The sequence below is a fragment of the Castanea sativa genome, chromosome 11 (genome assembly GCF_040712315.1).
Source record: "Castanea sativa cultivar Marrone di Chiusa Pesio chromosome 11, ASM4071231v1".
NCBI classification, from domain to species: domain Eukaryota; kingdom Viridiplantae; phylum Streptophyta; class Magnoliopsida; order Fagales; family Fagaceae; genus Castanea; species Castanea sativa.
The window spans coordinates 40,283,080-40,297,482 of NC_134023.1; the positions used below are offsets into that span (position 1 = coordinate 40,283,080).

The 14,403-nt window shown below is 35.7% G+C and overlaps 1 protein-coding gene across 2 annotated transcripts in view; it reads right to left on the bottom strand.

The window, feature by feature from the left end:
- Positions 1 to 13,596: 13,596 nt before the first annotated feature.
- Positions 13,597 to 14,403, bottom strand: part of LOC142617190 (protein NRT1/ PTR FAMILY 5.10-like) — a 54,258-nt gene continuing 53,451 nt past the window's right edge. For both annotated transcript variants that reach the window (XM_075789927.1, XM_075789926.1), the window contains one exon: positions 13,597 to 14,397. In XM_075789927.1, coding sequence (XP_075646042.1) covers positions 13,602 to 14,397 — 796 coding nt within the window. In that variant the 3' untranslated portion in view covers positions 13,597 to 13,601. The remainder of the gene's footprint in view (positions 14,398 to 14,403) is intronic.

Here is a 14,403-nt window from a genome sequence, read left to right on the forward strand (position 1 = left end):
GAATATGAATATTTGAAATAATTAAACATGCATCATCATGATAAAAATAAAAACAAAAGGGTTAGAAAGCAACCTCCTGCATGAGCACTCTTTTTTCTTGAAAGGATGTTTTAGGGTTCAAAGAAAATTATTCAGTTATCTTTGAAACCTAAAAACCCTAATTTAAGCAGCAAATCTCAGAGAGAATCAACATGTATCAGCAATTTGAGGGTCTCAAAACGTATGCCTCTCAGAGCATAAAAAAAAGTTACTAAATCATCAGACCTAGCCTCTATCTATAGAGATTGGAGTGCTTAAAAAATAAGCAACGACACTTAAAGTGAGAATCCAGACGCATCCTTCTGTGAAAAGGTCGAAGAGGATGTGCATTATTGTCACCCGAAAGCCATTGAGCCAAAGCCCAAAAGATGGGAATTCAGCAATTTTAAAGTGTTGTTCGGCTCTCCAACGCCAAACGTACTTTCGTGTTCTGGTGCCATTTGGACTCCTCTTCTAGGGTTTTATGACCAGCCCTTGCACCTAGACGTGTTTTCATCCTCCATCCATGATTTTTGTCTCTTTTCTGGATAATTTAGGATTTTTAAGAAAAATTATCCTGTAGATAAATATCCTAAAATAAATCTTGATAAAGTTCAGATTATCCACAATTTTATTGTTATCCAATTATCCCTTTTATTCCTATGCATGCAACCCTAATTTAAACACTAATTATCAACCAATCACAAAATTATTAAATTAATTTTAATTGTTCAACCAATCAGAATTAGTTTAAATTAATCGTGTGTGATCGACTCTTCCTAAAAAAATGCATGTGGATCGTACAAACTTGATCATGCGATATCTTTCAATTCGATGGTTCGATTTAGAAACCGAACACACCGTTGCGACCGTTAGAATTTCAAGATCGTTGTTATGATATGTAATGAATAGACTGATGCATGTAATGCAAGAACAAATTGATGCATGTGATGCAAGAACAACTTGATGTATCTAATGAAAGAATGATTTTTTTTTGGTACATGGATGGTTACTCCAGTCATCTTCCTTGATTAAATCATGGGTGAAAAATCGAGTGTTTACAGAATACCCCTTATTGACAGAGCTTGGAAAGTGAATTTTAATGTAAAACAAAGACACTGATTTTAGCGACCATGATTTAATTGAGGTTGAATTTTCAAAGATTACCTAGCCCTCAAACCTAAAACTTTGGAACATAGAACTAGTACCTTATCTTTTTGACAAAATAATGAAAATACTTGACTTAGCTGGTAGTTGATGAACTCTGAAATGATTCTTGACAATTGATGACTAACAAACTTTTTCATTCTGATATTGATAATGGAGTTGTCTGCGACCAAGGGGGCTTGATCTTGATGAAGGTGGTGTTTACGACCAAAAGACTTGATCATGACGAAAGAAGTGTCTGCGGCCAAAGGACTTGATCTTGACGAAGGAAGTGTCTGCGACCAAAGGGCTTGATCTTGACGAAAGAAGTGTCTGCGACCAAAGGGCTTGATCTTGACGAAAGAAGTGTCTACGACCAAAGGACTTGATCTTGACTGAGGTAATGTCTGCGACTAAAATATTGATCTTGGATACATAGCTTCATGCGACCAATGAATCTGATCTTGACTGACGTAATGTTTGCGACCACAATATTGATCTTGGATATGTAGGTTCTTGTGACCAATGATTCTAATCTTGACTGAGATAATGTTTGTGGCCATGATATTGATATTGGATACGTAGGTTCCTGCGACCAATGATTCTGATCTTGACTGAGGTAATGTTTACGACCACAATATTGATCTAGGATACGTAGGTTCCTGTGACCAATGAATTTGATCTTGACTGAGGTAATGTTTGCAACCACAATATTGATCTTAGATACGTAGGCTCCTACGACCAATGATTCTAATCTTGATTGAGATAATGTCTACGACTACAATATTGATCTTGGATACGTCGATTCTTGCGACCAATGATTCTAATCTTAACTGAGATAATTCCAAGGGCTTCTCATCCTTGAAACCAAGTTGTTGCCTGCAAAAGTCAAAATTTGGAATTAGTCTTTAACTTGACGAGTGTTTTGTTGTCCCTTTGCTTTTTGAGATGTGTGATCTTCATATACCCCTTTTTGATTTTTACTTTATCAAGAAAATCTTTGATTGAAAAAAGATTTTATTTTTGGAACAGATTTGATTTTTTGAAGGTTGAAAGTTTTGAAATTGACATCTAAAATTTTGAGACTTTGAAACTTTGAGATTTTGATTTGAAATTTGGAATTTGAAATCTAAAATTTTGAGATTTGGAATATTGAAAATTAAGACTTGAAATGTTGATCATGAAATCTGGGGTTTGAATTTTTTCTTGAAATTTTGAAAACTAGAGGTTTGAATTAAAAATTGGCATTGAGAAAGTGGATTTCTTTTTTCTTTTTCTTTTTTATTATTTGGAGATGAAAATTTTGAAAATTTGGAGTTTAAAAGATATTTGAGAAACTTGAAAAACTTTGGGGGGGGGGGGGGGGGGGTTGACTAAGTCAACTAAGTTTGACTAAGTTGACTCAACTTATATGCTAAGTTCAAGTGTGGGGGCCAAAATTTGGCCCCCCACTTTCCTTGTCTCTCTTTTTTCTTTTTTTCTTTTTTTGTTTCATCCTCCTCCATCTCTCTTCCTCCATTGTCACTATTCACACTCTTATTCCCCTTGATTTTTCTTCCTCATCTCACCATTTCTTCTCACAAAAAACGCTTTTCTAAGCTTCTCAAGCTTCCCTCATCCATCTCTATCAACATTTCTTTAGATCCTTGTGTTTTGAACATTTTCACAACACTCCCATTTTGGTGAAAACCCATTTTCCAAATCCATTTTTCTTTGCATAGAGATGGCTTCTTCTTCCAAATGACCTTCTCTTCTTACTTTTCATGGTAAGAAATATGATCCAACATTTGATTGGCATGAGGAGGATGGACTTCTTCAAGACCCTAGGACCCATGCTCCATATTGTCATGTAGACACCAAGGTGAGTTTTTCTTTGGTTTTTATGCTTGGAAAAATTTTGTTACATGTTTCATTGAAAGTTTCATGGTGAGATATTGTCATTTGGTTGTTTGAAATTTGAGGCATTGTGTGATTGGTTATGTTGGAAATGTTGTCTTTGGAGCATTCTTGAAATATTATTTTTTTTATCATGGTGCAATTTGAACAATGTTGGTGGCTTATGGAATTTTTGACAATGTAGGTAGATATTGTGATGTTGTTGGATGAATTTTGGTTTGAATTTTGGGAGTATTGGCATTGTGAAAAATTTGTGGTAGGCTTATGTGAATGTGTTCATGATAGATATGAAGAAAGTTTATTGGCATGTGTAAACTTTGTTTTATGGACATGGCAAAATTTTATGGGTAAATTTGTGGGTATGGAAGATTTTTGGACATGAAAAAATTTTGTGGGCATGAAATTTTGAAAAAAGAAATTTGTTGGGCATGTGATGGTGGTTCTTGGAAAATTTTTGTGATTATGATTTTGTGCCATGTGGGTATTTATTTGTGCATGGGTATGAGTTTGTGAAATGTTTTTGTTATTTTGAAAATGTAGGATTTTTTTTTTTTGGCTATGAAAAAAATTTGGTAGTTGTGTACAGATATGTGAAGAATTTTGATTGTGTTGAAATTTCGGTGGGGCATTCGGTTTGGTCATGGAAATTGATGAGCTGAACTTGTGTGTTACAGAGCCTCAAGAGTCAAGGCAGTCTCCATATGTTAAAAAGTGCATGGGCAGCGTTGTCTCCTAGCATCAAAAACATCATCAATGAAGCAGGCTTTGGCACTTTCTTCGAAGCTTTCTCGCCTTGGCAGAACGCTTCTGGGACACTACATGTACCTTCCACTTTCCTTGTATTAGGGAGGTAATGTTGACACCTTATGACTTCTCTGTTATCACTGGTCTGAGGTTGGGTGGTGAAAGAATTCTTGTCAATGATTCCTTTACTTCAACCGAACTCAAGAAACTTCTAGGTGTAGTGCCTTCTAGAATGAGGAGTAACAATATCCCTTTGTCTTGGCTATGTGAAAATATTCCTCATTGTGAGACTGTGGCAAAAGGTGCTCATATGTTCATGCTTCTTTTTGTTGGGACTTTCTTGTGTCTGAATTTAGGCAGTATTGCGAATCTGCGCTACCTAGAAAGCTTTAGAAAAATTGGACAAATTTGGAATTATGATTGGGGCGGCATGGCTTATGCTACTCTGATGCATTTCATGACCCAACTCTCTAGGTAGAGTCTTTCAAGCTTAGGTGGGGCTCCATTTGTATGGCAGGTGAGGTTTGGGATTTTTTTTTTTTGGTTATGTGTGAGCTTTGGAAAGTTATTTTGGCTTTGTGGTAATGGTGTTGTGGCAATTTTCAGGTCTGGATGTATGAGTATTTTGGAGTGGGTGATGAAACCTGGGAGGAAGTTGCTGGCATTTTTCCTAGATTTCTCCATTGGTTGCCCCAATATCATTTGTCAGTGACCTCTAGGCGTTCTTGTTGGAAGAATACATGTTTGTATCGCATACAAAACATAAGCAGCGGAAAATAAACGGATCTACTTCATTCACAATTGATAACATGCACTATGTAAATTTCAGAATTCAAGAACAAGAGAGCGTACCATGGTGTGGATAATTTCAAAAACAAGATCAGAAGTACTTGGGAACACTTTTAATCTTTACTCCAATTCCACTATATGCCCAAGGATCTTATTCTAAATTTATTGAAACACGTCTGCAAGGTTGCTTGGTTGGCCGGACAGTACTTCTTTTCCTTTCTAACGCCAAATCTTCATTTTGCAAATTCTTTCCATATTTCTGCTTGGTGACAAAATTTTCATGTTGGATTTTCAGCCTCCACCTTCTGAAGGAGAGGAAGAAATTCCTTCTCCTCATCATGCTGGTAGTTCTTCTAGTTCCTTTGCAGAAACTTGTCCTTATTTTCCGGCATGGCAATATGATGTGATGAATCCTGATGAAACGTATAGTTCCATGCCCTTGAATAGGCCAGAGCACGCGCCGAATGTTCCTTGGCCCGATCCGGTGTGTTCTTGAATTTTTAGTTCCTTGTCCTTATTTCTTCTTGGCTTATTAAATGGTTCATGATCTGGTAGATTTGTGTTTCAGGTTGATGTAGATCTTGTGGAGGAAAGCATGTGGATGATAGGAGGGTTGCAATCGTTGGCTCGCACTCAATCCTCCCAATATGTGCTCAATGATTCGAGTTGGGTATGCCATGTCGCTTTCTAAGTATCTCTTGCTTGAGCTGTGCTTGATGGTGGAATTAACACCTGATTCTATTGACTTTCTAGGCATATAGAATGGAGGATGCTCATGCTACCAGAAAAACTTTGGAGGAAAGGATCAAGAGCCTTGAACTCGAAAATCGTCAATACGATCCTCGCTTTTTCTCGAGTGAAGAAGGAAATACTGAAGGTGGCTCCTCTAAAGGTGGGTTAAGGAGGTCCTCACGCGGGCGGACTCGAAGTCCCAGTGATGTATGACTTGTATTTTTATTTTCTTGCAAAACAAAAGGAAGTGTTCCTTAGACAATCTCGAAATAATTTGCATGTTTAGCACTTTGTCCTTGGCATCACCTTGGATCATGTAGAAACTTTAACTAACATAAGTTTAGAATTCACCTGATAAGGTCTTCTAGTAATAATTTAAACTTATCTTGATTAGTTCTGTTGGAATCTGCACTTGCTTGAATAAGGCAGAGCCGAATTCCCCTAGTTTGAAATGAATGCATGATTTTTGAAAATCTTAGTGAAGAAAATTTTGTATATAGAAAAATGATGATGGCACCCCCTTTTTTTTTAAGATAAATGAGCCATTGACGAATGCCCTTATTTAAAAAAGAATGCATGAATTTTGGAAATCTTGGTGATGAATTTTTTGAAAAGAAGATGATAATCTTTTTTTTTTTTTTTTTGAAAATAAATGATGATGATATTTTTTTGAAAATTGCATGAGGTATAGTCGAATGCCCCTAGTTTGGAACATAAATTCATGAGTCTTAATAAACTTGATTTGATCAATTTTTTAAAACAATGATGCAAGTGATGATTTTTGAAAACAAGTGAGTTAGACATGTCAGAGTATCCCAGTTTGACTAAAGCAAAATCTTTTTAAGTGTCAAACAATCTAAAAAGAAAGTTCGAGAATGCGAAATTGCATGGGATTGCATGTGTGTACGATGGAGAGGCTGCGTGCCACTTGGCACGTAAGGAGTGCTATTCAGCACTTTCGGAGTGCCGAATGGCACTTTTAGAGTGCCGAATGGCACTGTGCTACGTTATGACGCTCACGCCTATTGGAAAAATACATGTTTGTATCACATACAAAACATACGTAGTGGAAAATTAACAAATCTACTTCATTTGCAATTGATAACATACACTATGTAAGTTTCAGAATTTAACAACAAGAGAGTGTACCTTGGTGTGGTGAATTTCAAAAAATAAAGATCAGAAGCACTTGGGAACACTTTTAATCTTCACTTCAATTCCACTAACGCCCAAGAAGTGTGGTCTCTCAATCAGTTTCCAAGGGAGAATTAGAAAGAATGGCTTACACTTACACATACACCATTTCACAAGAGTGTTATATCTCAGTAAAAATTTTGTATGTTTCTCCCTTTGTATCTAACTGATTATCTAATTGGCCTAGCCTTTTGGGCCTTTCCAATTCGGCTTAAGTGTGTGGCCTGGAGTGGGACCAAAAGGGACCAATAAGACACTAGCTCCAATGGGTCTTAGGCTTTTCTGTCAAGTCTTGACAAGTCCAAAGTTACCATTAACTATATTTAATACCACTATATAAATATAGTTGCACTCTACGCCTTATTTATAAATTATATCCCAAGACTTTATTATACATGTAACCCCTTCATAAAATATTCATAGTAATACAAAGTCATGAATATAGACTGTCAATTTAAAGATTACTACATCTTAATTCCTTGAATACCCAGTTTAATCCTTTAAGTTATTCATCATATATTTATGATATCCAATTTCATAAATATATACTTTAGCAACTCCTTACTAAAGTGGTTAGGCCTAACACTCTAAATAACCAAACCCATTAAACTTATCTCAAGGGAATATTTTGTATCTCCGTTAAGAGACTATGAATTCCATCTTGAGAATATATGTTCCATCAACACTAAATGTGGTTGCCTAACATACTGAGTTTTGATCGTTACTTTAGACCCCACTCTTGATATATCAAAGCAACCTACATTTTATGATCAGGTCCATTATCCTTTCAGGTGTTAGGATTAGTGCCCTTAAATCCTATTATATGATACTATGTATGTTATTATTTATGACATTATGTATGACTTAATGTTCTGTTTAATAAAATTATTTTATTATAATCTAAAATAATAGTAACATGAATATTCGAACATTATCATATAGTCCATGAGATGCATAGTATGTGATTTATGTGATTTAGTCACAGAAGATATAAGTCACAAGTTCTTTGTAAACTCAGAATTTTAGTTTGTAGTCAATGATGAAATTGGGCGTTTCATCTGCGAAGACTATAACATATCAACTAAGATGATTTGTCTTGATCATGGAAGTGGAAACTTCTAAGCCGCTTTGTTTACCAGTTGCTCTCTGCTTACTTTTTCATCCTTTTATCAATAAGCTTGCAGCATACTACTTATCGGGGAAAAAAAAAAAAAATCAGTAAACCTGAAAATATGCTTGTATTTTGTGAGTTTTCTATATCTTAGTGCTATGCCAGTGAGCAATAAAGCAAGCCTAAAGGCCCAAATATATAACAGATAGTACAAATTTTATTAGCCCACATTGGAACCTTTATGTCTGAGCTGCATTTTTAGGGAGGAAATGCTTGGACTTTTAAAGAGCACGAATTATCTACTTTGATGTTGAGGTTTCTTTTTATATGAAGTTTGTGTACATAGATGGATGCTTGTAAATGCCCTTTACCGATTTACTGGATTTTTTATTGCTTCTGAAATTTTTTTGATAGGTATTGCTTCTGAATTTTTGGAGCTAGCTCTTTTTAAATATATCCACATGTTACTCTTCTATTTAATATGCACTGGGGTTTCTGTCCTTTCTTAGAGCTTTTTCTTTCAATTAATATTATATATTAAACAAGGTCCTTCACACTTGCCTTCATTTTGCTTTTGAAGATGCATGACCATGTAAATTGGGAATTTTTATTTTACATGCTGGGCGGATTTACTATTGGGGAAAATGGATTAAATGGATTTTACTTGCAATAGCACATTTAGATTATCTGCTCCTGACTTGCAATAACAACTGAACTCATGCACACACATAGGATTGAACGTGTGACCTCACCATGCAACCATCACTTACAATGGGAAGAAATGTCATTCAGTCCAAGGACGATTAATCTTGGTTTTAAAACCCAGGCTGGACTACTCAGTCCAACTTGTTCTTATAACCTAAAAAATTGGCATGGAAAGAAAGTTTGAAACCGAAGGGAACCACGGTCTAACTGCTCGGTTTAGAAAACCATGGGCAGTTCTAGCAGTTCGTGGGTTGCAGATTTTTTATTTACTTTTCCCCTAATTTTTTCACCCAATGTGTCTGAATGGGCTAGATTAGGTTTCGCTAAAAATCTTCCTACATGTATGAGATTATTGTGCCTCTCTGAATGATCTGTTGTCGTTGCATTTCTGTGAATGTTCTGTTATGTTCTTTGATTATTGTATACACTAAAGCTTTGTTGTTGTTGTATAGGAATCATGACAGTCATTGACAGAAATTCGGCAAAACAGAATAGTGTGTATAAATTGTATACACTATACCAAATATGAAATTGTAGGATTTTTCCTGCGGTCCTGTTCAATCTTCTTAGCCGAAACATTTGGTTTTAATAACTCCAATAGTTTCATCAAAGATATTTCCACTAAACTCAAGCTACTATTCATAGAAAGCTGCCAATTTATGCTCCAGTTTAATTTCAAACCTCTCCTCCCTCCTTGCACCTTTAGAAACCTATAGTAGTCAATCCCAAATTGGCAACTCAGTAACAGCCCAACAAACCTTTAATTCATTGACTGTGCGATTTACCTTTTCTTTCATGTTGGAGCCTTGATGAAGTTAAATGTTGTTCGAGTTCCACTGCATATTTGTAGGCAGCATCACTCAATCTCTTATGTTAGTTTGTTATTGGAGTTTGTTGGCATATCTTTTAATCAAAACAGTCATTTTGTCCATTATTTTGCACAAACTAGGTAATAGCCTTGTAGCTTAACTGGCCCCTCTTATTCTTTCCAACAAAGCCATTTAGGGTTCAAATCCCTTCTACCCCATTGTAACTATCAAATTATTTTGCTCAAACTAGATGTGAATTGTGTAAGTGATGCAGGATCATCCACATGAGTGCTCATACTTAAAACCTTGGCATAAAGTAGCAGCAATAGTTCTTAGCTTCAACCAAGTCATACCCTGTAGTTTAGGCCAAATGAGTTCATAGCAAAATGATCAATTGTATGGGAAAGAGTGGAGACAAAAATAGCAAATGTCAAGAGGTTAGAAGAGATTGTGTAACAGTTCAGGCATGCTAAAAGACAAGTTGAAGAGAGTAAACTAATGTGGCAATTAATAGGAGAGTCTTACTGGCTGAAAGAATGTAGAGAGTCTTTCAATTCGATGTGCCACTTGGAAAAGCCTAGTTTTTAAAGCCAAAATCTAAGATATTGAATTGCTGTAGATACAAGAGGAATTGACTGAAAGCCAAAAGCACTTTTGCTTGCTTTATGAACTAATATATAATCCTTTTGCAACAAACCTTGCATACTACCTAAGCTGCATAAAGAGGCATATTGTATTACAGCATCAGTAGTACCTTTTTAAACGTAAAGGAAGAGCAAGTCAAACAAAGAAGCTTGATTGTCCTACACAGATTGCACTTGTAAAGCAATACCAAACCAAAAGAAATCATTAATAACAATCATTAGTGAACTGTCCTACAGAGATTGCACTTGTAAAGCAATACCAAGCCAAAAGAAATCATTACTAACAATCATTAGTGAAACTAAATATAACAATCATTGCAATATATTGTCTTCTTCTTCAAAGTAAAAATAAAATAATCATATCCATATCGCTATTAGGTTTTGTCGTAATTAGCATTAATGCACACACTTTGCATTTGTCACATGTATTCTTAGGTTGAAGGACATAACTCTTAAATATTTCCATCTAGGAAGTTATTTGTGCTTAAAATAAATATTATTGGATATTATGGGGTGACACTTAAGAGGCTTCTAAAGAAACTTGAACATAAGTATTAAGCCTAAGCACATCTCATTTCACAGACTTAAGATAATTTGCTTCCATCTACATGGTAAAGTCTTCATTAAGCAAGACATATATAATATGTGCAGATTGTGGTGATTGTTTTAAAAATTCGCTTTCAAATTACCCATAACCCTCAATGATTAAAAACAAATTATTCACCTTTAAAAAAATAACCACTTTCTTATCCATAAGTAAGTTAATTTGTTTCACCTGTGTCAATTAGAGGCTGATACATCATACAACCAACATTGGCATGAGGCAACAATAAAGAAAACCCAACGAATGCAAGCAATGTATATGTAATTGTAAGTGCTTTCAGTCAACTTTTCCCAAATTTAATTGTTTCTAATCCCAAACAAAATAAAGAACAAATGAAAATAAATTAGAATATAATTAATCAATTTTCTTTCAAGCATTTTATCAAACATTATGGATTCAAAATAAAATATATACCTACTTCTGGGCTCTTTGCTATTCAAATCCACTACAAAAGTTTCACCTCCATTGGCAGTTTGATCCAATAAATATATCAAAGCAACACAAACAAACCACTTCAATTAGCAAAAACCCATTACCAAACAACAACAACAACAACAACAACAACAACAACAAAATGAACAAACAGGGCTAGTATATATTTTGTACCTCTTAGATATAGAAGAAGGTTTTGATAATCTTCAGTGGTTGTTCCTTCGGTTTAGTATTTTGTATCGCAGCAGGTAAAGTTGAAACTTTGATTTTTCGAGTTTCTGTTCCTATAAACATTGCAAACCAGAAACTCAATACCTAAAATAAATAAAAAATGAACTAAAGGTGTGTTTGTTTAGAGGTGAAATAGGATAGATGGAAAATTTTGGAAAGAAAATAAGGAGAGAAACTTTTTTGGAGTGTGTTTGGTTGGGTGGGAAAAAAAAATAAATGGTGGGGCCTAGGTTTTTTTTATCCAAGCCCACTAAAAAGTTTTCTCTCCAAAATTGGAAGAAAACTAGGAGGAGGAAGCTCATGAAATGAGCTTTCAAAAATACCCTTCATGTTGGAATTCACCTCCAATCTCTAACGTGTTGGCTTCTTTTTTCTTTTTTTTCCTTTGATCTTTTCTTTCTATATTATGTGTTGGCTTTCTCTTTTTTTTTTTTCTGTTAGTAACTAATTAGGGCTGTCCACCGGTCGGGCCAAGTTGGTTTTGAACCCAACCCGGACTCGACCTACCGGTGTTAGGTGGAAGGCGGAGGGACTCGAAACTGACTGCCTGCATCAATCGGTCGAGTCAGTTTTGGGTTTTGTGGTGTTTGGGTCAATTTAGTTGGTGAAGAAAGTTGCCAGATCCTGCAAACGTCACCAGAATCTTCAAAAAATTTATCGGAATCTACAAATATGGTCAAGATCTGCACCGAAAATCGCCAAAATCAGCTTGGATCTCCTCCAATCTCGCTGGATCTTAAAAAATATGGTCGAGATCTCGCTGGATCTCCTTGAATCTGAGCTTGATCTCGCCAAAGTTGGCCGGATTTGTATATAACATCGGTCGGGTCAGGTGGCTCGGATTTTGGAGAAGAAAACCCGCCACTTGACTTGCCGGCATCGGGTCTTGGGTGCGGAAACCCGTCACCGACCAATGGGAGTGTCAATTCGGGCTGAAATCAGGTGGAGATCAAGCGGGTTTGTCGATCTGGAGGGTCTGGGTCAGGTTTGGACACCCCTATAACTAATGTGTTAGCTTCCTTTTCTTTCTTTTTTTTTTTTTTTTTCCTTTGATTTTTTTCTTTCTTTGTTACTAACTAACATGTTGGTTATTTTTTTTCTTTGATTTTTGCTGGACATGTAGCTTTCTTTCTTTTTTTTCTTTTTCTTTTTTTTTTTTTTTTAGGTGCTCATATGTTTATTTTCTCATTAATTTTGGTTGGTTTTTGTTTTTGTTTTTGCTCTTTTTTTTTTTTAAAGAAAACAGTTTTAGGTTTATTTCTTATGCTTTTTTTTTTTTTTTAATAAAGTGTCTATCTATACACAATTTTCTTTAAAGTATAATGTGTTACTTTTTGTTTTATTTAATAGGGACATGATGGTAAATTTACAAATTTTATTTCAACTAAATAAAAAAAATTTCCATCCATCCATTTTTCCACCCTCCCAACCAAAAACAAATGAAGGAACCTAAAATCTTTTCTATCTTTCCACTTTCCATCATCTCTTCATTTTCTATCCTCCTACTTTTTCATCCTCTTAACCAAACAAACCCTAAAAGAAACAGAGAGAGAGAGAGAGAGAGAGAGAGAGAGAGAGAGAGAGAGAGAGAGAGAGAGAACGTGATTGGTTTTGTTGAACGTTTCAGTTTTTAAGATGAGTGCAAAGAAGTGAAAGAGCTGTAACAGAGTGGTTGGGTTATAATTCATTAATTGGGCTTAGGCTTTTTAAATGCCAACCAATTTTTTAAGCTAACTGTAAGTTTAGAGTCCCACATGGTAAGACCTCATGCACTCCTAACGTTTTCCACCAATGGGTAAAAAGATAAATAAGAAAGTCGTGAGGTTGTGATGGGTTTAGGAAAGAAAAAAAAATCTACATATAAGGTTACCATGTGGCAAATAATGCATAAGACATACCATGTATATATACATACAAACATATTCCATTAGGTTGGGTTCATTGTTCCCATTAATATTAAGCCTCTCATACCCACATTTGATCACCTGGGTGGTCAAAATATCCTGTGACCTTTTGGATTAGATTGATTCAATTGGGTTTCTTGAGTTGTGTGGTCTTTTTTTTTTTTTTTTACCTTAAAGCCCTAATTTGATGTCCCAACACCAAGTTCTTGGGATTCAGTTTTTCCGTCCCTTCTTTTCTGTAAACTATAACTCCTCAACTTCAAATTCTTTCAAAGGAGGGTTTAGAACCTACCCCCTACCCCCCTCTATTCTCCCCTCATCCAAACACAGAGATATAAGCGTCCAAGTGACACCCCACCCAAACACATAACATCCATGTAGTTGAGCTTTAAGTGTTGGCTTTTAAAAGGTGCTCAAACCCCACCTCCCCCTCCTCTACTATCCATTTACCTATATAATAAAAAAAATAAAAAATAAAAAAGTGCTGGCTTCTAGAAATTCTATGTTAGAAAACTAGAATTTCGGGATATGATGTCATTAGGTCAAATGTTTTTGCTTAGCATGAAACATTTGAACCCTAGGTTGAACACACCAAAGAATGACAAGGAGTACAAAAATTTACTAACAGCAAAGTGACTGAATTCAAATTGTACTTTTCCTATTATTATAAATATAAGATTTTGCAAAATACAAGTAGGCAGCAAATGCAACTGCACCAAGTCCAGCAAGTAGCCAATAAAAATAGTCAAGATGTGCCCGATTAAGATTATCAGCAAACCAACTATCTTTGCCATCCCCACCAGTTGCCTCCTCAATGAAGGAGATAAGAAAGCTGCTTAAAAAATTCCCAACCCCAAAAATACTGAGATAGAGGGCGAGACCCACACTTCTTAATTCAATTGGGACTTGATCATAGAAGAATTCTTGTAGCCCGACCATGGTGAAAACATCAGCAATTCCTGACAAGACATATTGAGGAAGAAGCCACCACACACTCATTGGAATAGTTACATCTAGCATATCAACCAACCCATATTCTTTAGCAGTTTTGAGCCTTTTTATTTCAGTTAGAGCTGCAACTACCATGCAAATGATAGATAAAAGCATCCCAGTTCCAATTCTCTGTAGCATTGTGATTCCAAAGGGTTTAGTGGTAATAGCTCTTGCTATAGGAACAAAAATGCAGTCATATACAGGAATGAAAAAGACCATGGCCAGGACGCCAAAGAATTGTAGTGAAGCAGCTGGTATCTCAAAGCCAGGAAAAATTGTTCTATCAAGAGTAGCCCCTTGCTTGGTAAAGAAAGTTGAGGTTTGTGCAAACACAATAGCATAACCTAAGCTCGTAGCCCAAATTGGAACAAGCCTAAGAACTGCCTTTGCTTCTTCAACATCATTGACAGTACATACCCTGTCTTGCAAGGCTCTGTTAAGGAACCTGTCA